The sequence below is a fragment of the Jaculus jaculus genome, chromosome 19 (assembly GCF_020740685.1).
Source record: "Jaculus jaculus isolate mJacJac1 chromosome 19, mJacJac1.mat.Y.cur, whole genome shotgun sequence".
In the NCBI taxonomy this organism is placed as follows: domain Eukaryota; kingdom Metazoa; phylum Chordata; class Mammalia; order Rodentia; family Dipodidae; genus Jaculus; species Jaculus jaculus.
In genome coordinates, this window is record NC_059120.1 from 61,087,787 (window position 1) to 61,112,810 (window position 25,024).

Genomic DNA, 25,024 nt, shown 5'->3' on the forward strand with positions numbered 1-25,024 from the left:
GCTTTTCGCTCCACCTCCCAGTAAGCACCACAGGTTGAGAACTGAGCCTTCAATGCATGAGCCTCTCATGTACATTCAGGAATCAAAACGGTAGCCTCAATATCCCATGTTCCTTTAAACCACCTATTAATGGATGTCTCTTCATCATGTGGTAAATTTTCTTCATTTCTGCTTCAAATAATGTTTTTAAAATGTTTTCACTTGGTGCTTTGAGCTTTTAAAATACCTCTTGTTAAATTATTAATACAAATGATATAATGTTGATGTATTATCTCACAGGTGTAAATGTCACAGATCATGATTTAATATTCAGAAGCCTAACAGAGGCCATACAGAATAATGTCACACCATATGTAGTTTCATTGCAAGCCAAGGATTGTCCAGGTAAAACATAAATACCATAGCTTCTTAATGAGATATTTCAGAAGTTTTCTGTTCTGTTCTTCTTGCTTCATTCTTGTGTTGTTTTTTGTTTGTTTGTTTTCAAGGTGGGGTTTCATTGTAGCCCATGCTGACCTGGAACTCACTCTGTAGTCCCAGGGCGGACTTGAATTCACTGTGATCTTCCTACCCTTGCCTCCCTGGTGCTGGGATTAAAGGTGTGTGCCACCACACCCAGCTTATTGCTTCTTTTTCTTAGTGTTTTTCTCTTTCACACACACACATACACACATATTTACAATCATAAATCATCTTATTTTCACATTTTAAAACACTGTAGATGATAGTCCATTGGCTAGACTAGAGTGTTTAAAGTTATCAAATCATAAAGGGTGTGTCAATAAATATGCTGAAATTTGCTGGTATTTGAACTAATAAAACACTTCATGTTCTGGTAGTACTTGTATCATCATAAAGCCTCAAGAATTTTATTTTGGTTTTCCGAGGTAGTGTCTCACTCTAGCTCAGGCTGACCTGGAATTCACTCTAGTCTCAGGGTGGCCTTGAACTCACAGTGATCTTTCTACTTCTGCCTCTCAAGGGCTGGGATTAAAGGCATGCACCACCACCCCAGTAAGAAATTTCTTTTAAAATGATTATAAAAGGGCCTAGAGAAATGACTCAGCAGTTAAAGAAACTTGCTTGCCTAATACCCTGGGTTCAGTTCCTCAGTACTCACATAAAGCCAGATGCAGAAAGTGACACATACATCTGGACATTGTTTATAGCAGCAAGAGCCCTCCCTCCTTCTCTCCCTCCCTCCCTCTCTCTCTCTCTGTCTATGATTCCTTTAAAATAAAATAAAATAAATCTGTTTTTATTTTATTTTTTTTTAGGTTTTTGAGGGAGAGTCTCACTTAGCCAAGGATGACCTGGAATTCAATATGTAGTCTCAGGCTGGCCTCAAACCCAGGATGATCCTCTTACCTCTGCCTTCCAGGTGCTGGGATTAAAGGCAAGTGCCACCATGCCTGGCAAAAAAAAATTAATGATTATATGGGCTGGCGAGATGGCTTAGTGGTTAAGGTACTTGCTTGCAAAGCCAAAGGACACAGGTTTGATTCCTTAGTACCTACATAAAGCCAAATGCACAAGGTGGGGCATGCATCTGGAATTTGTTTGCAGTGGCTAGAGGTCCTGGCATGCCCATTCTCTCTCCTTCTGCCTCTTTTTTCTTCCCCCCTCAAATAAATAAACAAACAAATAAAATATTTTTAAATGATTATAAAGGAAGATTTTTAATCAGTAAGATAATTCATTTAAATAATACTTGTGGTTTTTAAATTATTTATTTGTAAGGAGAGAGAGAGATAATGGGTGTGCCAGAGCCTCTAGCCACTTCAGAAGTCTATATGCATGTGCCACCTTGTGCATCTGCCTTTAGGAGGGCACTGGGGAACAGAATCTGGGTTGTTAGACATTACGGGCAAGCACCTTAACTGTTGAACCATCCTTCCAGCTACACTTGTGATTTTATTTTATTTTATTTTATTTTTTATTTTCTGTGTATCGTCTTTTTCTTTTTTTTTTAATTTTTATTAACATTTTCCATGATTATAAAAAAAATCCCCCCCCCCCAAAAAAAAAAAAAAAAGCCGGGCGTGGTGGCGCACGTCTTTAATCCCAGCACTTGGGAGGCAGAGGTAGGAGGATCACCGTGAGTTCGAGGCCACCCTGAGACTACATAGTTAATTCCAGGTCAGCCTGGACCAGGGTGAGACCCTACCTCGAAAAACCAAAAAAAAAAAAAAAAAAAAAAAATCCCACGGAAATTCCCTCCCTCCCCGCCGACACTTTCCCCTTTGAAATTCCATTCTCCATCATATTACCTCCCCATCTCAATCATTATACTTACATATATATAATATCAACCGATTAAGTATCCTCCTCCCTTCCTTTCTCTTCCCTTTATGTCTCCTTTTTAACTTACTGGCCTCTGCTACTAAGTATTTTCCTTCTCACGCAGAAGCCCAATCATCTGTAGCTAGGATCCACATATGAGAGAAAACATGTGGCGCTTGGCTTTCTGATTTTAATTTTGTTAAGAACCTTAAAATATTTTCCTTGTTTGCTATAATATAAATATTATTCCTAAAATCATCTATAGTTCATACATACAATTATACACTTGCTTTGGCAGCATACGTGGTACGTATACATTTTGATCTGGTTTTAGTATGGACTAACGAAATTAGTTAATCAACTTTTTTTTTTTTTTTTTTTAATTTGAGAGCGACAGACACAGAGATAAAGACAGATAGAGGGAGAGAGAGAGAATGGGTGCGCCAGGGCTTCCAGCCTCTGCAAACGAACTCCAGACGTGTGCGCCCCCTTGTGCATCTGGCTAACGTGGGACCTGGGGAACCGAGCCTTGAACCGGGATCCTTAGGCTTCACAGGCAAGCGCTTAACCGCTAAGCCATCTCTCCAGCCCGTTAATCAACTTTTTGAGAGAAGTTTTCTTTTTTTTTTTTTTAAATTTTTTTTTGTTTATTTATTTGAGAGTGACAGACACAGAGAGAAAGACAGATAGAGGGAGAGAGAGAGAATGGGCGCGCCAGGGCTTCCAGCCTCTGCAAACAAACTCCAGACGCGTGCGCCCCTTTGTGCATCTGGCTAACGTAGGACCTGGTGAACCGAGCCTCGAACCGGGGTCCTTAGGCTTCACAAGCAAGCGCTTAACCGCTAAGCCATCTCTCCAGCCCGAGAGAAGTTTTCTTGTAGCCCAGGCTGGCCTCAAAATTAACTATGTAGCCAATAATGACCTTGAATTTCTGATCTTCCTATCTTTCCTATTTGATTCCTGGGATTCTAGGTATGTGCTACCACACCCTTTTTTACATGGTACTAGGAATTGAACTCTGGGCTCCTTGTGTGTTAATTAAGCACTCTTCCACGCAGGCCGCATTCTCATGAGAAATGTAAAATTTAAAAAATCACCTGGGTGTGGTGACGCATGCCTTTAACCCCAGCACTGAGGAGGCTGACATAGGAAGGTCGCTATGAGTTTGAGGCCAGTCTGGTACTACATAGTGAATTCCAGGTCAGCCTGCGCTAGAGTGAGATCCTATCTACAAAAAAAAAAAAAAAAAATCCTAGCACTTAGGAGACAGAGGAATGAGGATTGCTGTGAATTCAAAACCACCCTGAGACCACAGTGAATTTCAGATCAGCCTGAGCTCGAGTGACACCTTACCTTGAAGAAACAAAAAAAGGGGGACGGGCAGGTAATGAAATTTAAACATTAAGCATAACGTACTTACGAGTATTAATTGATTATTAAAGGTATTTTAATTTATATTGATTGTAAGCATAGGATAGAAGCATTTTACTCAAGTAATATTATGATGAATAAGTTTCAAAGGCTCTAATTTTGTTTTCAGAGGAAATTAATTTTCTTTTCATATTGCAGATATGAAACATTTTTTGCAGAAGGTCATTTCACAGTTGATGAGCTGCTGTGTAAATACAAAACCCCAAAAGGAGGAAAGTGTTAATGTCACCCAGAAAAAGACTCATTATTCAGTGGACTCACTTTCTAGCTGGTATATGACTATAACACAGGTAAACATAAACAGGCTGTTCCAGAATATTGTTATAAGATTGATGGGACTTGGAATTATATTAGGCATATTAATCTTTTTCTAATAAATGTGTTTTATGTAGTACTAGGTGTCACTTCAGTGGTAGCTCTTTTGTCTAAAGTTAAAATATTTTATTAGTATGAAACCTAGCTCCTAGTAAATACATAAGTTCTTTCAAAGATACTGTACTTGGGGGACAGTGTCATCTAATATCAGACAGCATCAATAAGAAGTTGATTCTGGGCTGGAGAGAGAGCTTAGCAGTTAAGTGCTTGCCTGTGAAGCCTAAGGACCCCAGTTCAAGGCTCAATTCCCCAGGACCCATGTTAGCCAGATGCACAAGGGGGTGCTCGTGTCTGGAGTTCGTTTGCAGTAGCTGGAAGCCCTGGTGTGCCCATTCTCTCTCTCTCTCTCTGCCTCTCTCTCTCTGTTGCACTCAAATAAATAAATAAAACAACAACAACAAAAAAGTTGGTTCTGTTGCAGATTTCTGTAACAATGGCTGTAACTTCAGTAACTTGTATCTTAGTGTCCTCAGTTTTTGCTTTCGATCTCCTGCACCCAATTAAAAAGCAATGTGTGGGCTGGAGAGATGGCTTAGCAGTTAAGGCACTTGCCTGCAAAGCCTAAGGAGGGCATGTTCGGTCGCACGCATGTAAGGTGGTACATGAATCTGGAGTTTGATTGTGGTGGCTGGAGACCCTGGTGTATTAATTTTCTTGCATAAAGAAAAAGTCCATTCTGCTGGGCTTGCCTCAAAAATAAAAGGTTTTAACTCCATTGTTGAAATGGGCAGAGATAAAATTGCTCAAACTCCCTGGTAAGCCAATCTAGCCAATAAAAAGAAGGCTCACAAGTCAGTGAGAGGCCCTTTCTCATGGAAAGGCAGACAAACAAATTTAATTTGTCCCATGCTCAGAATTCTGGGGCCAATCAGTCATTACTCTATAAAGCATATTTGTACCAAAAAAAAAAAAAAAACCTCGAAGTAAATTCCGTTTTACTATTAGTGTCTGGTAATTCTTTGATACCTATGGTATAACCATAACACCAGTTGATAATGCTAAATAACCAGATGGTATGGGTTAAAAAAAAAAAGAAAAGAAAAACTCAAAAAAACTCTGACGTTTTCCAACATTTTTCAAAATATTTTATTTTAATTTATTTGTTAGAGAAAAAGGCAGATACAAAGAGAAAGACATTGGGCATGTGAGGGCCTCCAGCTGTCACAGACAACCCCCAGCGCATGTGCCACCGTGTGCATAGGGCTTGTGGGTACTGGGGAACTGAGCCTGGGCCCTTGGGGTTAGCAGGCAAGCACTTAACTGCTAAGCCATCTCTTAAGCCTTCCAATCAAAGTTTTTGCTGAAGTCACCATACATGAAGTTTCAGTTTTGGTTTATAGGAGGTTTGACTAACCTAGATCTAATGCTTACCATACTTAATTTGTTCTGCAATTTTAGGTTTATTTTTGAAGCCCTGCACTATTGCAATTTATGTTTAGTATCCTTAAAATTGGGATTCTACCAGAAAATATTTAAGGCCCTTTTTAGGCTGAAATGTTAACATAGCATAACAGTAATAGTGCATTCATTACACTTTTCATTTAAAATACTCTTTTATATATTATATATATATATTTTATATAGTACAGGTAAGAAAATTAGAACTTTGTATCAACAAAAAAATAAATTGTATAGAAAAATTTTCTTCTAGTATTTTTGAGCAGAAAATACATTTTGTATAAGTAGAAGATTTTACTGAAGCTCCTTAGTGGTTATTATTATTCCCGTGTCAGACACAAAGTGATTCTGCTAGTCACTGTTGGGATGAGTTTCTGTTGATGACCTGGGAAAGTGGAAGAGCATTGTCTCTGTGAGATGTGAAGGAACACAGTAATGTGTGGCATTAGAGCATTGTTGGTGGAAAGGCTCATTTTAAATCTTCTTTCCTCGATGACTTAAAGAAGACAGGCCCCAGAATGCCAAGCAAAAAGAGGACCCCTGGCCGATGGCATCCTCCTGCTGTTGTGCTCATCCTGAAGGACATGGAGAGCTTCAACACAAAAGTCCTACAAGACTTCATAACCAGCAGCAGGTAGATGGTGTTCTCTCTGTTGAGAAAACCATTGCTTCTAGAAAATACTGTGTGTGTATGTATAGAGATGCCCGTGTATGGAGATCAGAGGACATCCTTAGGGTGTTGGTCTTCTCCTTCCACCTTTTTTGTTTTGTTTTGTTTTTAGGTTTTTAAGGTTCTGTCTCACTCTTGCCCAGGCTGACCTGGAATTCACTATGTAACATCAGGGTGGCTTTGAACTAATGGTGATCCTCCTACCTCTGCCTCCTGAGTGCTGAGAGTAAAGGCTGTGCCTCCATGTCTGGCTTTCCTTCCACCTTTTATTGAGATAGGGTCTCTTGTTTTGCTGCTGGGAAGGCCAGAATAGGTGGCCCACAGGCTTTGGGATGCTCTTGATTCTGCCTACCATTACCGTAGGCACAGTTGGGATTACCCATATATCCCACTTCAGTCCAGCTTTACAAATGGTTGCTAGGATTCAAACTTTGGTCATCAGGATTGTGAAACAAGTACCTTTAACTACTGAGCCATCTCTTCAGTCTTGCCACCCAAAATATTACTTTTAACTTACGAGGCATAATCTTCATTTTAAGACCAACTTAATAGAATTCAGAATGATTTCTGGTCTTTTATAATTGCATGTTTATGGACCTCAAATTTTTTTCTTGCTTGTTAATCTAAGAATGAGAATCCAAGACATACAGCCTGTTTTTAGGTAAGGAAGCATGAAATATCATATCTGACTGGGATTGTCTGTCTCTTCCTTACTAGTTAAATAGATTATTCTAGGTTGAGATATTTGTATCAAACTTTTTTATTTTATTTTTTGACAACTTCATATATGTATGTAATGTGTTCTGATCAAATTCATCTCTCCCCACAACCCTCTGTTGCCTTTCCACTCCTGGTAAACCCTTCTTTCCAGCTAGTCACCTTTCTATTTTCATGTCTTTTTCTTCTTTTTTTGGTTTTTTTGAGGTAGGGTCTCACTCTAGCTCAAGCTGACCTGGATTTCACTATGTACTATTTAGTCTCAGGGTGGCCTCGAACCTGTGTCGGTCTTCCTACCTCTGCCTCCCGAGTGCTAGGATTAAAGGTGTGTCCCCATGCCCAGCGTCATGTCTTTTAAAAATTTTTTATTTATTTATTTATTAGAGAGACAGAAAGAGACAGATAGAGAGAAAGAATGGGCGCACGAGGGCCTGCAACCACTACAAACTCCAGATGCGTGCACTACCTTGTGCATCTCACTATGTGGGTTCTGGGCAATTGAACCTGAGTCCTTTGGTCTTGCAGGCAATCGCCTTAACCACTAAGCCATCTCTCCAGCCCCGTTTTCATGTCTTGTTGATTGACCCTCTGACTTTAATTAGGGTTGCTTTGATTGGCGCATGGGCAGCTTAACATTGGCTATAGCACTGAAGAACAGTACTCCCCTCCCCAGCAACCTGTAACTGCTAGCAGCTTCTGAGAAATGAATGAAGCCTCATTTTCTGATGCTTTAGAGGCTCTGAATTACATATAGCTTTATTAGCCAATAATATTTTCTAAATGATATTATATTGGTTTATATTTCTAGGTAGAAACTACGTTTGGGTTGTCATGAATTCCTTAGCAATTCTATAAGAGTCAGAATGGAAATAACACTATTTTGAAATCTCGTGGCATGCACTTCCCATTATGTGTATGTGATATATACATGTGTGTATATGTGTATGGTTTTTTTGAGATGGGATCTCACTGTAGCTCAGGCTGGGCTGGAATTCACTGTGTAATCCCAGGGTGGCCTCAAACTCATGGCGATCCTCCAACCTCTGTGTCTTGAGTGCTGGAATTAAAGGCATGTGCCACCAAACCTGGCTATATATTTGTTAGGCTGTAATTTGCCTCTCCCCTCCTCTGTTGCCTTATCCACCCCTTAAATCGTCTCCCCTTCTTTCTGTTTACATGTCACATGTGTTCCTTTGACATTTCCCTACCCCTCTTCCTGTCATTTCTTATTATCCTCTGTTGGTCGCCTTTCTATCCTTTTTGGTTTTCCCCATGTTTGCCCCCTGTTTATGTACAACTTAACATGTAGTGAGATGAGTAGAACACTATTCCAGTGAAGGCAGGACAGAAAATGTGATGGAGAGAGCAGACAGAATCATTAGCCAAAATACAGAGGACTCTTAACTTATAGAAGCCCTCAAAAATAGTGCTGTTTTCTCTGAAGAAGTCATTTATTTTTGCCCTGGTAATAAGGATAAGTCATGAACACTGTGTAACTTTTTTTTTTTTTGAACACTGAACTAGATGACCAACCACAAGGAAGACTGGCTTAGGCTCAAACTGTATGTTGAACTGAATGCTGTCTTAACAACTTGTGAACAGTTGAGCTTGTCCAACCTAAAGGAAAGGAACTTGATCTTTCTAGGCTTCTGTGTTCTTATTTATAAAATGAAAAACTCCAGTAATGAATTGATATTTTTAAAAGAGAGGAATAGCTACTTTTTATTACCTTGCCAAGAAAATGAATGACCTACAAAATACATGGAATGATACCTGTCAGCAGTATCTTATAGCCATTAAAGCAAAGCTAATCATTTTGAAATGTGATGTATTGAAATATATTTGCTAAAGAAACTTCACTTTTGTATCTTTCAAAAACTAGTCAACATCTGCATGAATTTCCACTAATTCTCATTTTTGGAATCGCCACATCTCCTATTATCATCCATCGATTGCTTCCTCATGCAGTGTCCTCTCTACTGTGTATAGAACTGTTCCAATCTTTGTCTTGCAAGAACCACCTGACTACCATACTTGATAAGGTAAAAATAAAATGTTTTGCAGTGGTAGAGTGAAAGGAAAACTGTTAGGCATAGATTATCCTCACAGATTACTGATAAATCTCTATACCTCTCAGACCACTTTAAAAAAAATTCAGCTAAGAAGATGGCTTAGTGGGTAAAAGCACTTGCTGCAGAAACATGAGGACTGAAGTTTGACCCCAGCACACACGTAGAATGCCAGGTGTGGACACACGTTATTGTCACCTGGCACTGAGAGGAGCGGGGACAGGAGGGCCGTTGGGGCAGCTACTCGAACCAGAAGAAAGTCAGCTCAGTCTTAGTTAGAGACTCTGTCTCAGGAAAATACAGTGGATGAGTAAGGGGAGGACCCCCAGAGGCCGGGTGTGGTGGCACGTGCCCTTAATCCCAGCGCTCTGTAGGCTGAGATGGGAGAAGGACTGTGAGTTCCAGGTCTAGGCTAGAATAATACCCTGCCTTAAAAAAAAAGAAAAGGTGCCAGGTGTGGTGACACATGCTTTTAATCCCAGCACTCAGGAGGCAGAGGTAGGAGGATCAAGGCCACTTAGATACTACACAGTGAATTCCAGGTCAGCCAGAGCTAAGAGTGAGACCCTATCTCTAAAACCAAAAAAAAAAAAAAAAAGAAAGAAAAAAAAAGGAGGACACCCAACATCCTCCTCTGGCCTCACAGGAGCCACGCAGGATGTGTACATTGTCAGGTGCAACAACTACTACACATACACCTTGAGAAAACGCATTTAGTGTTTTATTTAATGATACTTACAGTTTATAGTAATTTTGTATAGAATTGACAAAAGATAAGCTTTATGTAAAGAGTGATTATATTTCTGTATCTGTGTATAAATCACTACTCAGTGGAAAATTCTAAGATTTAAAAATGAACTTTTTGGGTCTGGGGATATAACTCAGTAGTTAGAACATGTGTTTAATGTATACAAGACCCTGATCTCAATCCTTAGCACTGCAAGCAAATAAATAAAGGTTACAGAATTTATAAACTTCTTAGAAGCTTTACCAAAGTGTTTAGCATATTTTATATAAAAGTGATGTGAAATTTTTAGTGGACTCTGATAGCTATCATGCTGTTCTTCATAACAAATACTAAAAAGTTCTTAGACTTTGCTATAATGTTTCTGTGTAAATAAGAATAATAATTCTTGGGGTGGAGAGATGGCTTAGCGGTTAAGCGCTTGCCTGTGAAGCCTAAGGACCCCGGTTCGAGGCTTGGTTCCCCAGGTCCCACGTTAGCCAGATGCACAAGGGGGCGCACGCGTCTGGAGTTCGTTTGCAGAGGCTGGAAGCCCTGGCGCGCCCATTCTCTCTCTCTCCCTCTATCTGTCATTCTCTCTGTGTCTGTTGCTCTCAAATAAATAAATTAATTAATTAAAAAAATACTTAAAAAAAAAAGAATAATAATTCTTTAATCCTGTCGTTCCTTGGGTTTTTCCTACACCCCCTTAGGAAAAATGTGTTTCACACTTCTTGTGTAAGGTAAACAGTGACAGCCTGTTTGCCCATCTGTCTACTGACCACTGCCAGACTCCTTTCCACACCAGATACCCATCCGCTCTAGTAACACAGTAGGGACATTTTTTATTCAACTAAAATAATTGAAATTGATTGGCTGTAACAAAATTCAGTTGGTCTTGTACAGCTATTCTTTTTAATTTTTATTTATTTATTTATTTGGTTTTTCGAGGTAGATATCACTCTAGCCCAGGCTGACCTGGAACTTACTACGTAGTCTCAGGGTGGCCTTGAACTCACAGTGCTCCTCCTGCCTCTGCCTCCTCAGCACTGGGATTAAAGGCATGTGCCACCACACCCGGCTTAGCTATGCTTTTTTTGATGTTGTTTATTTAAGAATCCTATTTGATTCTGGCTTTGTGACACGGTGGATAGTGTATTGGACTCCTAGAAATCCTACTTTATACACAGCTGGGCTTGGCAGCTTATGCCTTTAATCCCAGCACTTGGGAGGCAGAGGCAGGAGGACTGCCATGAGCTCAAGGCTGCTCTGAGACTACATAGTGAGTTCCAGGTCAGCCTGGGCTAGAGCAAGACCCTACCTCAAAAAAAAAAAAAAAAAAATCCTACTGTAACTTTTCATTTTCACATGTTAAATGTCTACTGTAGGCCATAAAATTATAAAAATAGCCAGGTGTTATGGCATATACCTTTAATCCCTGCTCTCAAGGAGGCAGAGAAATAGGAGAATCACTGTGAGTCTGGGCTAGAGTAAGACCCAGCTTCTAAAAATCAAAACGCTGGCCTGGGGTGGTGGGTCAGTGGTTAAACACACTTGATTGCAAAGCCTGTAAGTCTTGTTTTAATTCCTCAGTTGCCATGTAAAGCCAGATGCACAGAGTGACTCATGTGTCTGGATTTAATTTGCAGTGGTTTTTGACATGTATTCTCTCTCTCATAACTAAATAAGTAAATATAAAAACTAATAGTGATAATAAATAAATTACAAGTTCTATATTTCAAAATGAAAACTTAATTTTGCATTTCTTATTTAGTCATGTACAGTCTTGTTACTCTTCACTAACTTGATCCAGTGGGGAGGCAAAAGCAGTCATGTTAGGTAACATGAGAAGCCTGATGCTATTGCTTCAATGGCTCCTGATGGGAGAAAGAGCATTGTAGTTTATAGGCACTTCTTTATAGATCAGGAGATAGAGGGTGTGGTATGAATTGCTTCTTTTTGTTATCACTTTTGTATAAATTCAGTTTATAGTTTCATTGGTATTTGACCCTAAAGGCATATAGTTTTCATATTGACTCTTATAATGTCATTGTCTCATTGTTTATTCTACTTATGAAGAGCGAACACTAAAGAGTTTTTCTCACCTGTGTTTTTCAGCTGCTTCTTACAACTCAGTTTCCCTTTAAAATAAGTGAAAAAGTGTTACAGGTTCTGACCAACATATTTTTGTATCATGATTTCTCAATTCAAAATTTTATAAAAGGACTTAAGGTAAGAAAATCCCAATTGTTTGAAAATTCACAATATGATTCTAATAATTTGCAGGTTATTTCAGAGTGTCTAGTATGGTATATAAGGCATTTTAAGTGACAAGGTCTAAAATAAGTAAATTCAAGTTATTTTTTTTGCCTATATTCTAACATTCTTTTTTTTTTTTTTTTTTTTTAATTTTTGAGGTAAGGTCTCACTCTAGCTCAGGCTGACCTGGAATTCACTATGTAGTCTCAGGGTGGCCTAGAACTCATGGTGATCTTCCTACCTCTGCCTCCCCAATGCTGGGATTAAGGGCGTGCCTACCATTCTTTTGATAATACAAATAATTAACTAATGGAAAAAGAGCTCACTCTATTCCATTTACTCTTAACCAGTAAGGGTTGGGTAAGAAAGGATTTGTTTGTTTAGGACTTGAGAACTTAACCTAAGAAATGTTGCATAATTTGGGTCTGTAAATTTCTTTAATGAGTCAACAACAAACATTTTCAACTTTACATGCCATGTGTATATGTATATATGAGTGCAGATGTGTGCATGCCAATGGAACAATGGTACCATGGCGCACATGGAGGCTACCCAGTGTCAGTCCTTGCCCTCTGCCTTGTTTGAGGCTGGGTCTTTTTTTATCAGTATACACAGCTCCTACCATTGCAGTGTTTTTATTTATTGTAACAAATAGGAGTTCCTGCTCACTATAGTGTGGTAACTTCTTTTTTTGTAGGGGAGTGTTAATTGCTTTTTAAGGTAGAATCTTATTCTTGCCCATGCTGACCTGGAATTCACTATGTAGTCTGAGGGTGGCCTTGAACTCATGGTGATCTTCCTACCTCTGCCTCCTGAGTGGTGAGATTAAAAGTGTGCACCACCACGCATACCCAGCTCATAAACTGGCAACTTGTTATGAGTAATGGGGAGTCTGTTAGTCCTTTAGATCACACCTTAGTCCATCCATACTACTTGTACATTCATCTCAAGTTGTTTTTGCAAGCTGTTAATCTATCCATGTATATTAGTTTTTATCTTGTCCACAGAATTATAGCCTTAAAACTAAAAGAAGTATATAGCCACTTAGATGTTTACACTGTTACCATGGAATTATTAAATATATTAGCCTGTATTCAAGTATATAAATACTTTTGCTCTTAAAAATTTTTATTAGCATTTTCACTGATTATAAAAAAATATCCCATGGTAATTTCCCCCCCCCACACTTTCCCCTTTGAAATTCCATTCTCCATCATATTACCTCCCCATCACAATCATTGTACTTACATATATACAATATCAATCTATTCAGTACCTTCCTCCCTTCCTTTCTCTTTTCTTTATGTCTCCTTTTTAACTTACTGGCCTCTGCTACTAAGTATTTTCATTCTCATGCAGAAGCCCAATCTTAAAAAAATCTTAAATATAAGCCGGACATGGTGGCACACGCCGTTAAACCCAGCACTGGGGAGTCAGAGGTAGGAGGATCACCATGAGTTCGAGGCTACCCTCAGACTACATAGTGAATTCCAGGTCAGTCTGAGGTAGAGTGAGACCCTACCTTGAAAAACCAAAAAATAAAAAACATCTTAAATATAGGGTGAAAGATTTGATGCCAAAACATAATAGCTTCATTTCTTTCAGCTTTCTCTGTTGGAGCATTTTCATTCCCAGCCCCTGAGTGTTCTGTGCTGCAGTCTCCCCGAAGCCAAGAGAAGAATCAGTTGTTTCTCAGCTAGTCAGTGTGAAAACATTCGACGCCTGCCATCATTTCGGAGGTAAAAAGAAGTGTGTGTGTGAAACATCTTGGACCAGAGCCTGAGACAGACTGTATTAATTGTGAAGTAGGGAATAGAGAAAACTTTGCCCTTTGTAGCACGAAGCCATTGGTGTTAATGATTGGGGTTTCTTTGTTCTGTGTGAAAATTTGCCATAAAAATATTTTTGCCAAGGAATATAATTTGCAAGTTTTCCAGAGTTATTAAATTTTTTTTATTTTATTTACTAGAGAGAATGGGCATGCCAGGGCCTTTTGCACATAACTGCAGATGAACATCAGATGCATGCACCAGTTTGTATACCTGGCTTTACATGCATACTAGGGAATCAAACCTGGGCCAAACAGGCTTTCCAAGCAAGTGCTTTCAACCATGGAGCCATCTCTGGCCCCAGTTATTTTCTAGAAATGGCATTTCATATTTCTGTAGTGTATGGCCTTTGTTTGTGGGTAGCTCATTTAAAGTCAGGAGTTATTATTACACTAATCAAGAACTGTCATTTTGAATAGAAATGAGAAAGATGTGGTTTCCGGTAGTTATTCTTCCCAACATATAATTCAAGCCTGTAAAATATTGACTTTTTCCTTTTTCTACATGAAATGGTAAAAATTTTAGGTATGTGGAAAAGCAAGCTTCAGAAAAGCAAGTTGCACTCCTGACCTGTGAGAAATTGCTCAAGGTAGGACTGTGAGCATACATGTTTAATGTTTTGTTTTCCTAGCTCTCCATGAAGAAAAAGGTTATCTACAGACACGCTGATGAACTTAAAAAATGTACTTGTGTGCTGTCATGCTTACATGGTGAAGTACTCAGCCAACCAGAATGTGACTCTTAAAGATAAAACAAAAGCTTAAGTCAAAAAGAGAAAGCTTTTCTTTTTTAAAAAAAAATTTTTGTTTTTATTTTTATTTATTTATTTGCGAGCAACAGACAGAAAGATAGAGAGAGAGAGAGAGAGAATGGGAATGCCAGGGCTTCCAGCCACTGCAAACAAACTCCAGATGTGTGCGCCCCCTTGTGCATCTGGCTTACGTGTGTCCTGGAGAATCGAGCCTCGAACTGGGGTCCTTAGGCTTCACAGGCAAGTGCTTAACCTCCAAGCCATCTCTCCAGCCCTAGATAAAGCTTTTCTTATCAAGAAAAAAATAGAAAGGACACTGCATTTTTCTTAAAGTCTATTTGAAAACACTTTTAGGTCTATAGAAATCTGTTCATAGATTTTTTTTTTTTTCACATAGTAGTTTTGGAATCTGTAGATTATCTTACTGTAACTTTTTGTTGTTGTTTGTTGTCTAAGGTAGAGCCTCACTATAGCCCAGGCTGATCTGGAATCCACTCTAGTCTCAGGGTGGCCTCAAACTCACAGTGATCCTTCTACCTCTGCTTCCCTAGTGCTGAGATTTAAAGAAAGGTGTGCACAACCACGCCTGGTCTTTGTTATTATTGTTACTTTTATTTTATATTATTGTTTTTGGTGTTTCAAGGTAGGGTCTCTCTCTAGCCTAGGCAGACTTGGAATTCACTATGTAATCTCAGGATGACCTCAGACTCATGGTGTTCCTCCTACCTCTGCCTCCCAAGTGCTGGGATTAAAGCCATGCGTCATTGCACCTTGCAGGCCTATTTTTTTTAATTGATAATCACATATATACATATAATTTGATTGTAATCCCCTCCCAATGAATTTTGTCATCACCTCTCCCTTCCAACTAAACCCTACACTTCTAGTTTGATAACTTTTTTTTTGTTTGTTTGTTTGTTTTTGTTTTTTTGAGGAAGGGTCTCACTCTAGCCTAGGTTGACCTGGAATTCACTATGTATTTGAGGGTGGCCTTGAACTCACGGCAGTCCTACCTCTGCCACCCGAGTGCTGGGATTAAAGGCATGCATCACCACACCCAGCTACTTTTTTTTGGTCCTCCTCTGTCATCCACTTTAAAATGTTGATGAACTCAATTATGTGGAGGTCTTGTGTAGGTATGGACAGCCGCAACAAGGTCATGATGTAGTGATGGCTTTGTGTCCAGAAGATAGTGTACCAAAGTCCTTCATTCTGTCTCTGGCTCTTACATTCTGTCCTCCCTGTGTACTGTAAGTGTTCCCTGAACCTTGAAGAACTGGATAGAGATGCCTCATATAGCACTGAAGAGTTCACCTTCACTTACTTGCAGCATGTGGATGAGTTTTGAGTTCCCCAATTGTTACCACTAGGTGCTGAAAGAAGGTTCTCTAATCAAAGGTGCAGTCATCACTAACCTATGGAGTTAAATATAATATAAATATTTAGAGGATATTTCATGGCCATTTATTCTAATGTTATTTTGAAGATTGTTGTAAATGAAAACATGTAAACGCAGACAGCTTAGGACTTACTGCTACATGGATATTGATCATGAAATGCTAGTAAAGATATAATGAGCTTAGAAAATTATGAGTCACCGGAAGATGTATGTGACATCTTTGTCATGTGCAGAATCAAGACTTGATGAAAGCTGGGCGTGGTAGTGCATGCCTTTAATCCCAGCACTTGGGAGGCAGAGGTAAGAGGATTTCTATGAGTTTGAGGCCACCCTGAGACTCCATAGTGAATTCCAGGTCAGCTTGGGCTAGAGTGAAACCCTACCTCGAAAAACAAAAAAAAACAAACAAAACAAAAAAGACTTGAAAGAAGCACGAGTGAAGAGTCTGTTTGGGAAGAGGAAGAGAACCGGGTGGGAGGTGGTGAGGACTATGATTAAAGTGCATGTACAGGGCTAGAGGGATGGCTTAATGTTTAAGGAACTTGCCTATAAAGCCTAAGGATCCAGGTTTGATTCCCCAGAACCCACATAAGCCAGGTGCACAAGGGAGTACATGTGGAGTTTCTTTGCAGTAGCTGAAGGCCCTGGCACCCACCCCCCCCCAATAAATAAAAAAAAGTACATGGGTTGGAGAGATGGCTTAGCAGTTAAGGCACTTGCCTATGAAGCCTAAGAACTCATGTTCAGATCTCCAGATCCCATGGTTGCACAGACACAAGCATACAATGGCACACATGTACCACAAGGGGACAAATGCATTTGGTGTTCATTCGCAGTGGCCGAAGGCCCTGGTGTGCCCATTCTCTTTCTCTCTCTCTTTCAAATAAATAAAATTGTTTTTAAAATGTGCATGTATGCTGAAGAGTTTAGGATGAGGAAGATGACAGGGGTGGAGTAGGGACAGTTCTACAATTAAAGTGCATGACACATATGTATGAAAATATCATAAAACCCATGATTTTGTTTCAGTTAATATTTATTAATAAAGAAACAAAGTTAATTGCTAGCCATACAACATAGGAACTAACAAAAGGAAATTTCCTTTAAATAAATAATATTTAGACATATTACATAATTTAAAAGACTGTAATATTTAGGGAAAAGTCTGGTTTCTTGTGCTTACCCATCACCGTAGAGTAGGCTCCATATATAACAGTAATGGAGTGCTGGGCATTACTCATTCTTCCAAAAGATAGGTGAACCTTCTCCATTTATCTTCTGGCTACACACTCTACAGTAGGCTCCGTAACAGTAATGCTACGCTGGGCACTTCTAATTCTTAGATTTTTTTGTTTGTATGTTTGAGGTAGTGTGATCCTCCTACCTCTGCCTCTCATGTGCTGGGATTAAAGGTGTATACCCCCACGCCCAGCCACTTTTAATTGTTATAAAAGCTAAGTATAGGGCTAGAGAAATGATTCAGTGGTTAAAGGCAATTGTTTGCAAAACCTGATGGCCTGGGTTTGATTCCTTAGTACTCATGTAAGCCAGATGCACAAAGTGGCACATAAATCTGTAGTTTGTTTGCAGTGGCAAGAGGCGCTGGCATACCCATTTTCTCCCCCTCTGCTTGGAAATAAATAAAATATTATGGGGGGAAAGCTAAGTATAAAAGACACTATTCTGGAAACCATTCCATATTGATACAGAAGAGTGGCGTAGTATTCTGGTGTGTGAATATAGCTTCATTTTATTAAGTCTCTTGCTCATAGACAGTTAGAAACATGTAATGTCTCATTTTCATATTCCTCATGCCTTTTTAAAAAATTTTTTTTCTTTATTTGAGAGTGACAGACAGAGAAGGAGGTAGAGGGAGAGAGAGAGAGAGAGACAGAGAATGGGCGCGCCAGGGCTTCCAGCCTCTGCAAACGAACTCCAGACGCGTGCGCCCCCTTGTGCATCTGGCTAACGTGGGACCTGGGGAACCGAGCCTTGAACCGGGGTCCTTAGGCTTCACAGGCAAGCGCTTAACCGCTAAGCCATCTCTCCAGCCCCTTACTTTGGCTTTTACATTCTTTCTGCCACCTCTTGCAATAGACCCTAAGCCTTGGAAGGTGTGATAGAGATACTGCAGTACTGAGTCCCTTTTTTCCAGCACCATGATGCCTTCTGTGTCATCCCAAGCTCACTGCCATCTGAAAAGAGAAGATTATCTACCAAAAGTGAGAGTAGTGTTAATATAAAGCTATGAACATTAAGAGAAGCGCTTACTGGGAAATTTGATAAGCATAGTATATACATTTAGCCAGACAGCCACAGATGTTACACCCCTAGGGCTCATGACTACTTCTGTTTTAAGTTTTCAGTATCAGGGATGTATTCCTTTCCATGGAGTGGGCCTCTAGTCCAATTAGAGGGCAGTTGATTCCCCTATAATAGACATGCCACTATTGCACCCATTGGCTCATTTGGCCTGGTTGGCCAAATTTATAAGGCTTACAGTGTCCAGTTTTTAGTATCTTCACTGGTGATTTCTCTCTCTCCCTTTGAACTGCATGCAGCATAGCTTTTTCCAGCTTTCTATTAGCTGGTCTACATGGAGGAGGTTATCAGCCCTGTTCCGGCAGGATTTCTCAGTGGCCTTGCAGCCCAAGTATGTGCCACATATTCTTATGTGTAGAACTGATCTGTTATTGAGACAGTGTAGCACAGGCTCATTTGCACCCAACTTTATAGCCTGGGCTGATTTTGAACTCTAAATCCTTCTATCTCAGCCTCCTCAATGCTGGGATTGCAGGCCTGTGCCACTGTTTAAATAAGACTTTTTAAAGTATATCTTTATATTAAAAGATTATGCTGACTAATCCAAGCACATCTGTAATCACTAGAAATTCCACATGAGAATGGGACATGGGACTATATAGATGATGAAATGCTAAAGGTTCTGTGCAGTTTTGCATTTCTGATTAGTCTACCCCCTCAAAGGTGCACACTGTATGTGAATTCAAGAGTCAAACAGAATATACTCTGCCGGGGGTAATCATATTTGTTTAGTTTGACAAGCTCCTGTTAATTCAAACTGCTATTAACTATAGCTTTCAAACCCTATGATAAAGAAGTGGATGTAGGGCTGGAGAGATGGCGTAGCGGTTAAGCGCTTGCCTGTGAAGCCTAAGGACCCCGGTTCAAGGCTCGGTTCCTCAGGTCCCACGTTAGCCAGATGCACAAGGGGCGCACGTGTCTGGAGTTCGTTTGCAGAGGCTGGAAGCCCTGGCGCGCCCATTCTCTCTCTCTGCCTCTATCTGTCTTCCTCTTTGTGTCTGTCACTCTCAAATAAATAAATAAATAATTTAAAAAAACAAGTGGATGTAGTGGTTGATACTGGGGTATGAGTGTCACTGAGCTCAAAGCCAGACTAGATTACAGAGTGAGATGCAGGTCAGCCTGGGCTATAGTGAGACCCTCCATCAAAAATAAATAAAAACTTAATGAAAATGTAACCAAGCCAGGTGTGGTGATGCATACCTTTAATCCCAGCATTCAGGAGGCAGAGGTAAGAGGATCACTGTGAGTTCAAAGGTACCCTGAGACTACATAGTGAATTCCAGGTCAGCCTGGGCTAGAGTGAGACATTACATTAAAATAAATAAATAAATAAGGAGCAAGGGGGCTGGAGAGATGGCTTAGCAGTAAGGTACTTAACCTGTAACATCTAATAACCCAAGTTCAGTTCCCCAGTACCCTCAAAAAGCAGATGTACAAGGTGGCACATACATTTGGAGTTCATTTGCAGTGGTTAGAGGCCCTGATGTGCCCATTCTCTCTCTTTTCTCCATCTCTTTCTCCTTGCAAATGAATAAATGCAATTACATGAAAAGGAATTATATTGCTGCTTCAAAGGAGAAATTTGAGATTAAGAAGAATAAAATTTTATCTCTGCAGGGGAATTTTTTTTTCTCTCTTTTACCCCCAGTTTCTTGAGGCAGGGTCTCACTCTAGCCCAGGCTGGCATGAAACTCACTCTGTAGTGCAGGCTGGTCTTGAATTCATGGTGATTCATCTAGCTCAAGAGTCTTGAGTGCTGTGATTGATAGGCATGAGCCATCACACCTGGTTTGCAGAAGCATTTTTTCATTAATAAAAATCTTTGGAAGCCAGGCATAGTGGCATACACCTTTAATCCTAGAACTCGGGAGGCAGAGGTAGGAGAATTACTGTGAATTTGAGGTCTGCCTGAGACTACATAGTGAATTCCACATCAGCCTGGGTTACAGCAAGACCCTACCTCAAAAAAAAAAAAAAAAAAAAGGGTAGTTGAGCTGGTGAAATGGCTCATTAGGGAGTATCTGAGACTTCTGGGGAGTTCAGTTCCTCTTAAATACCTGGGTGTAACCGTAGTCCTATGGGAGGTGGAAATTGGAGAATCTCCAAATAAGTAAGACAAAAATGGCAGCTCTAGTTGAGTGAGAGACTTCAACTCAAGGAAACTGGCAGATGAGCACAAAGAAGAAACCCATCCTTTTCCTCTGTCTTCCCCACACATGTATACAGTGCACACCCTGTAGACAGACACACTACACACATCACAGCACACACCAGTAAAATGAAATAAATCATTGAAGTTAAAATCTTCAGTCTGTACATACTCCCATCATAATGTAGAGCTTTTTTATTCCTAGTATACTCTTGTGACCGAATAATACTTAGAAAATATAATATTGGAACGTAATATATTTTCAGTCACTCCTACAAGTGAGGCAGCTTGGGCTCACTGTTGAGTGTCTTAAAAAAAAGTTTTCCCATGAATTCACCAGCACTAGCAAATATGGCTGCTATTTCCATTCACCTGTATGTATTCTCTGCAGATGACCTACTGAGGCTGCTCCACAGTGTGAACTGTAGTCTATCTAACCTTCCCATGGTCCTCATCAGCTCTGAGCAGATACCTAATGTCCATCCCTGACACAGCAGCTGTGTGAACTGTAACCTAACCTTCCCATGGTCCTCATCAGCACTGAGCAGACACTTAGTGTCCACCCTGACACAGCAGCTGTGAGAACTGTAACCTAACCTTCCCATGGTCCTCCGCAGTAACACTGTGTGTTATTTTCCTGCCTTACGGATTGTATTCTGTGATTTTCAGGAGGAAGCTCAATCGTTATTAGAAAGCTTGCATGTTTATCACGTGAATTACTTCCTGGCTTTGAGATGTCTTCATCATTTTACCGCTTCTCTTCCCAAGTACCCACTCGGGCGACAGGTAAATAGGGCTTCCTCATTTGTAATTGACTAGGGTAGGAAATACTAGTGCTTTCTCAGGCATCCGCATTTGAAATGGATACAATTCTTCACAACAGTCTGTTCCAGCTGTTCACATTACTGACACATAGCTAAAACACTAGTGAATCCCATGAGATTTCCTCTACAGTATATTTGTGTTACAGCATGTAAACCTTCCTGGTCAACACTTTTTTCTTCACCTATACAAAGAAAGCTAGTTCCCTACTTTTTTTTTGTTTGGAAGTAGGGCCTCACTCTAGCTCAGGCTGACCTGGAATTCACCATGTAGTCTCAGGGTGGCCTTGAACTCACAGCAATCCTCCTACCTCTGCCTCCCAAGTGCTGGGATTAAAAGCGTGCGCCACCACACCCGGCTTAGTTCTCTACTCTTTAAGGACCTGGAAAATGAAGTCTACTTGAGAATGCTTGTTAATGCATATTGTGTCAAAATTAAAAGAAAGTATTTCTGCTCCTTTTAAGATCATGCTCACCTATCCTTTTCATCATACCCTGAATCTAAGAAACATTTGTAGAATAGATGTTCATGGAAGAATTCCTGATTTTAATATCTTTAACTCAGACTTCTAAAGAACAACTTATGTGAGAGGTGATTCTGCTATTGAACTTTCCATGAGCCTTTTCTCCTCATTGTTATCACTGTCTTATGTAACACGTGCTGAGAACATATGTCTGCTGCTACCTAAACAGAAATGTTCTTTAATAACAGCAGTTTTTCATGTGTGTTAGCTATGTATGATTTTGCCAAATACGTGACTTAACGAGTTGGTTCCTTATTACATTGTTCATGTAAAGATCCGGGAGCTATACTGCATGTGTTTAGAGAAGAACGTGTGGGATTCAGAGGAGTATGCGTCGGCGTTGCAGCTGCTAAGGTAACTGTTTAGTCTTTGTTCTTTCTTCTGTGTGTGCTCCAAGTCTGCCAGCACCACCTTCTTCCAGAACTGTGTCTGCCAAATAGGTTCTTAAAGTAGCCTGTTGTGTCTGAGAATACGTGAATACATCCTGAATTTATGCTTCTAGTTTATGGTATTAAAGCATTACAAATGTGGTAACCATCCATTTCTGCGTTGGACTTCTTCAGTTTTGAACCTTTTTTTTTTTTGAGAGAGAGAGAGAGAGAGAGAGAAAGAAAGGGAGAAAACAAAATGCTAATTGGAAAACACCAGAATTGGAAAATGTCTGTCTATGGTTTCCCTCCTCACACGCTCTGAAATTAGTAAAAATAAGGTTTTTAACCTAATCATCAAAACTAGTTGTATCAAGTTACCTAAACCTAATGGTTAATTCTGTCTTTTTATTTCCTTTAATCTGCTATCAGTGTTTGAGAGGATGGAGGGGAGAGAGAATGGGCATGCCCGGGCGTCCTGCCACTACAAACAAGCTACAGATGCATGTACCACTTTGTGCATCTGGTTTTATGTGGTTATGGCTTTTTATTTATTTATTTATTTATTTATTTATTTATTTATTTATTTGAGAGCGACAGATAGACAAAGAGGCAGATAGAGAGAGAGAGAATGGGCGCGCCAGGGCCTCCAGCCACTGCAAACGAACTCCAGACACGTGCGCCCCCTGTGTGTCTGTCTAACGTGGGTCCTGGGGAATTGAACCTCGAACCGGAATCCTTAGGCTTCACAGGCAAGTGCTTAACCTCTAAGCCATCTCTCCAGCCTGTGGGTATGGTTTTGAACACGTTCTTTTTTTTTTTTAGTTTGTTTTGTTTTTTTAGGGTAGGGTCTCACTCTAGCTCAGGCTGACCTGGAATTCAGTCTGTTAGTCTCAGGGTGGCCTTGAACTTACTGTGATTCTCCTACCTCTGCCTCCCATGTGTTAGGATTAAAGGCATGTACCACCATGCCTGGCTTTGAACATGTTCTTATTTTTAAATTATTTTGATTAATTTGTTTGCAAAGGGAGAGAATGGACGTACCAGGGCTATTGCAAACAAATTCTAGATACATGCACCACTTTATGCATAAGAACCCAGGTTGTTAGGCTTTGCAGGCAAGCACGTTAACCATTGAGCCATCTCTCCAGACCTTTTTTTTTTTAATTATATACCTTAATAAGGTATTGAGCACGTATATATGGAAGTGTTCAACTCACATATCATATTCCCATACCTCTTCAACATTACTAAAGTTCTTTGGTTTTCTGATTTTATAGTCGCATCATATACAAATGACTAATATCCTTATTAGTCTTAAATAATGTATACATCTGTATAAACTTAATCATATCAGTTGACTCTGATGTCATTTGATGCTGTTATTGAATAAGATTTCAGTGAAGAGATCTTGTAGGTAATTATTCTGAGAATAGGATGTGTCTATTTTTATACTTGACACATTCTTATCAGTGATTTTTCTCTGTGGCCTTGAATTAGTCACTCAAGCTCTGCCTGTACTTATAAATAGCATGCATAACTTCTTACCTTGTTTGAAGTTCAGCTTTACTCAGCAGTGTTTCTAAAGACCTTGGGTGATGTGAGGTAGAATTTAAGTGGTAATAATTGTAAAAGTGAAATGATACTTGGGCTGAATAAATGGCTTGGTGGTTAAGAACTTGTCTGCCAAGGCCTAAGGACCCAGGTTCAACTCCTCAGCACCTACATAAAGCCAAATGCACAAAGTGGCACATGCATCTGGAGTTTGCAATGGCTAGAGGCCCTGGTGCATCCCTTCTCTCTCTTTATCTGCCTCTCTCTCAAATGAATAAATAAATAAAATAATTTATTTTATTTTCATTTATTTATTTGAGAGGGAGAAAGAGAATGAACATGCCAGAGCTTCCAGCCACTGCAAATGAACTCCAGACGTGTGTGTCCTCTTGTGCATCTGGCTTATGTGGATCCTGGGGAGTTGAACCTGGCTTTTCACGCAAGTGCCTTAACCGCTAAGCCATCTCTCCAGCCCCATAAAATAATTTTTAAAAACAGAAAAGTGAGGCCGGGTGTGGTGGTGTGTGCCTTTAATCCCAGCACTCAGGAAGTAGAGGTAGGAGGATCACTGAGTTTGAGGCCACCCTGAGACTACATAGTGATTTCAGGTTAGCCTGGGCTAGAGGGAGACTCTATCTTGGGAAAAAAAAACAAAAACAAAAACCAACAACAACAAAAAATTTGCTTTTAGGTATATTGATCTTTCCATTACATCTCTTGTCACTGCTTCTTCTTTAGGATGTTGGCAAAGGATGAACTGATGACTATACTTCAAAAATGTTCTGAGGTTTTTAATTCGTCTTCTGGAAAGCAGCTTGGCAGTTCAGCAAAGAAAATAGAGGACTTCCTGGCCCAGTTTCAGAGCCTTGATGGTGAGTGTTCTACTGGCTGTGACATTCTGTTAACCAAAATAGAAAACTCTTGGTATGCTGACTCAAAAAATCACATCCTAACTTTTTTTTTTGGTTTTTCAAAGTAGGGGTGGCCTTGAACTTACATCAGTCCTTCAGTCCCAGTCCCAAGTGCTGTGATTAAAGGCGCATGCTACCATGCCTGGCCATATCCTGACATTCTTATATCACATCCTAACATTCTAAACATCCTAATATGTCCTAACATTACATCCTAATTACCAGTTGGCAGATCTTCTCTTCTAGATTTGGTTTAAATGATGAAAACCAAATTTTACAGTTTGGAGGATTTACCTAAGAAAACAGGCAATAAAAATCAAAGATTTGGGAAAACAGGGAGGCAGTATAATTAAGGATTCCTCTTTAGATATTTTCTTAAGCATTGTAACAAGTTCTTTATAGATTTCAAGAACACTGCATAAATCATTTGTAAACATGAAAAATTAGTAGCTATGATCCTTGTAAAC

General features: G+C 39.8%; 1 protein-coding gene across 6 annotated transcripts in view; it reads left to right on the forward strand.

The window, feature by feature from the left end:
- The window catches only part of Orc3 (origin recognition complex subunit 3), a 56,591-nt gene that overhangs the window by 11,696 nt on the left and 19,871 nt on the right, over window positions 1-25,024 (forward strand). For 5 of the 6 annotated variants that reach the window (XM_045138067.1, XM_045138064.1, XM_045138065.1 and 2 more), the window contains exons 5-14: window positions 280-384; window positions 3,853-4,004; window positions 5,991-6,121; window positions 8,757-8,916; window positions 11,786-11,899; window positions 13,532-13,665; window positions 14,281-14,344; window positions 21,049-21,165; window positions 21,999-22,078; window positions 24,385-24,518. In XM_045138067.1, coding sequence (XP_044994002.1) covers window positions 280-384; window positions 3,853-4,004; window positions 5,991-6,121; window positions 8,757-8,916; window positions 11,786-11,899; window positions 13,532-13,665; window positions 14,281-14,344; window positions 21,049-21,165; window positions 21,999-22,078; window positions 24,385-24,518 — 1,191 coding nt within the window. The remainder of the gene's footprint in view (window positions 1-279; window positions 385-3,852; window positions 4,005-5,990; window positions 6,122-8,756; window positions 8,917-11,785; window positions 11,900-13,531; window positions 13,666-14,280; window positions 14,345-21,048; window positions 21,166-21,998; window positions 22,079-24,384; window positions 24,519-25,024) is intronic. The other variant, XM_045138066.1, reaches the window with a different exon arrangement.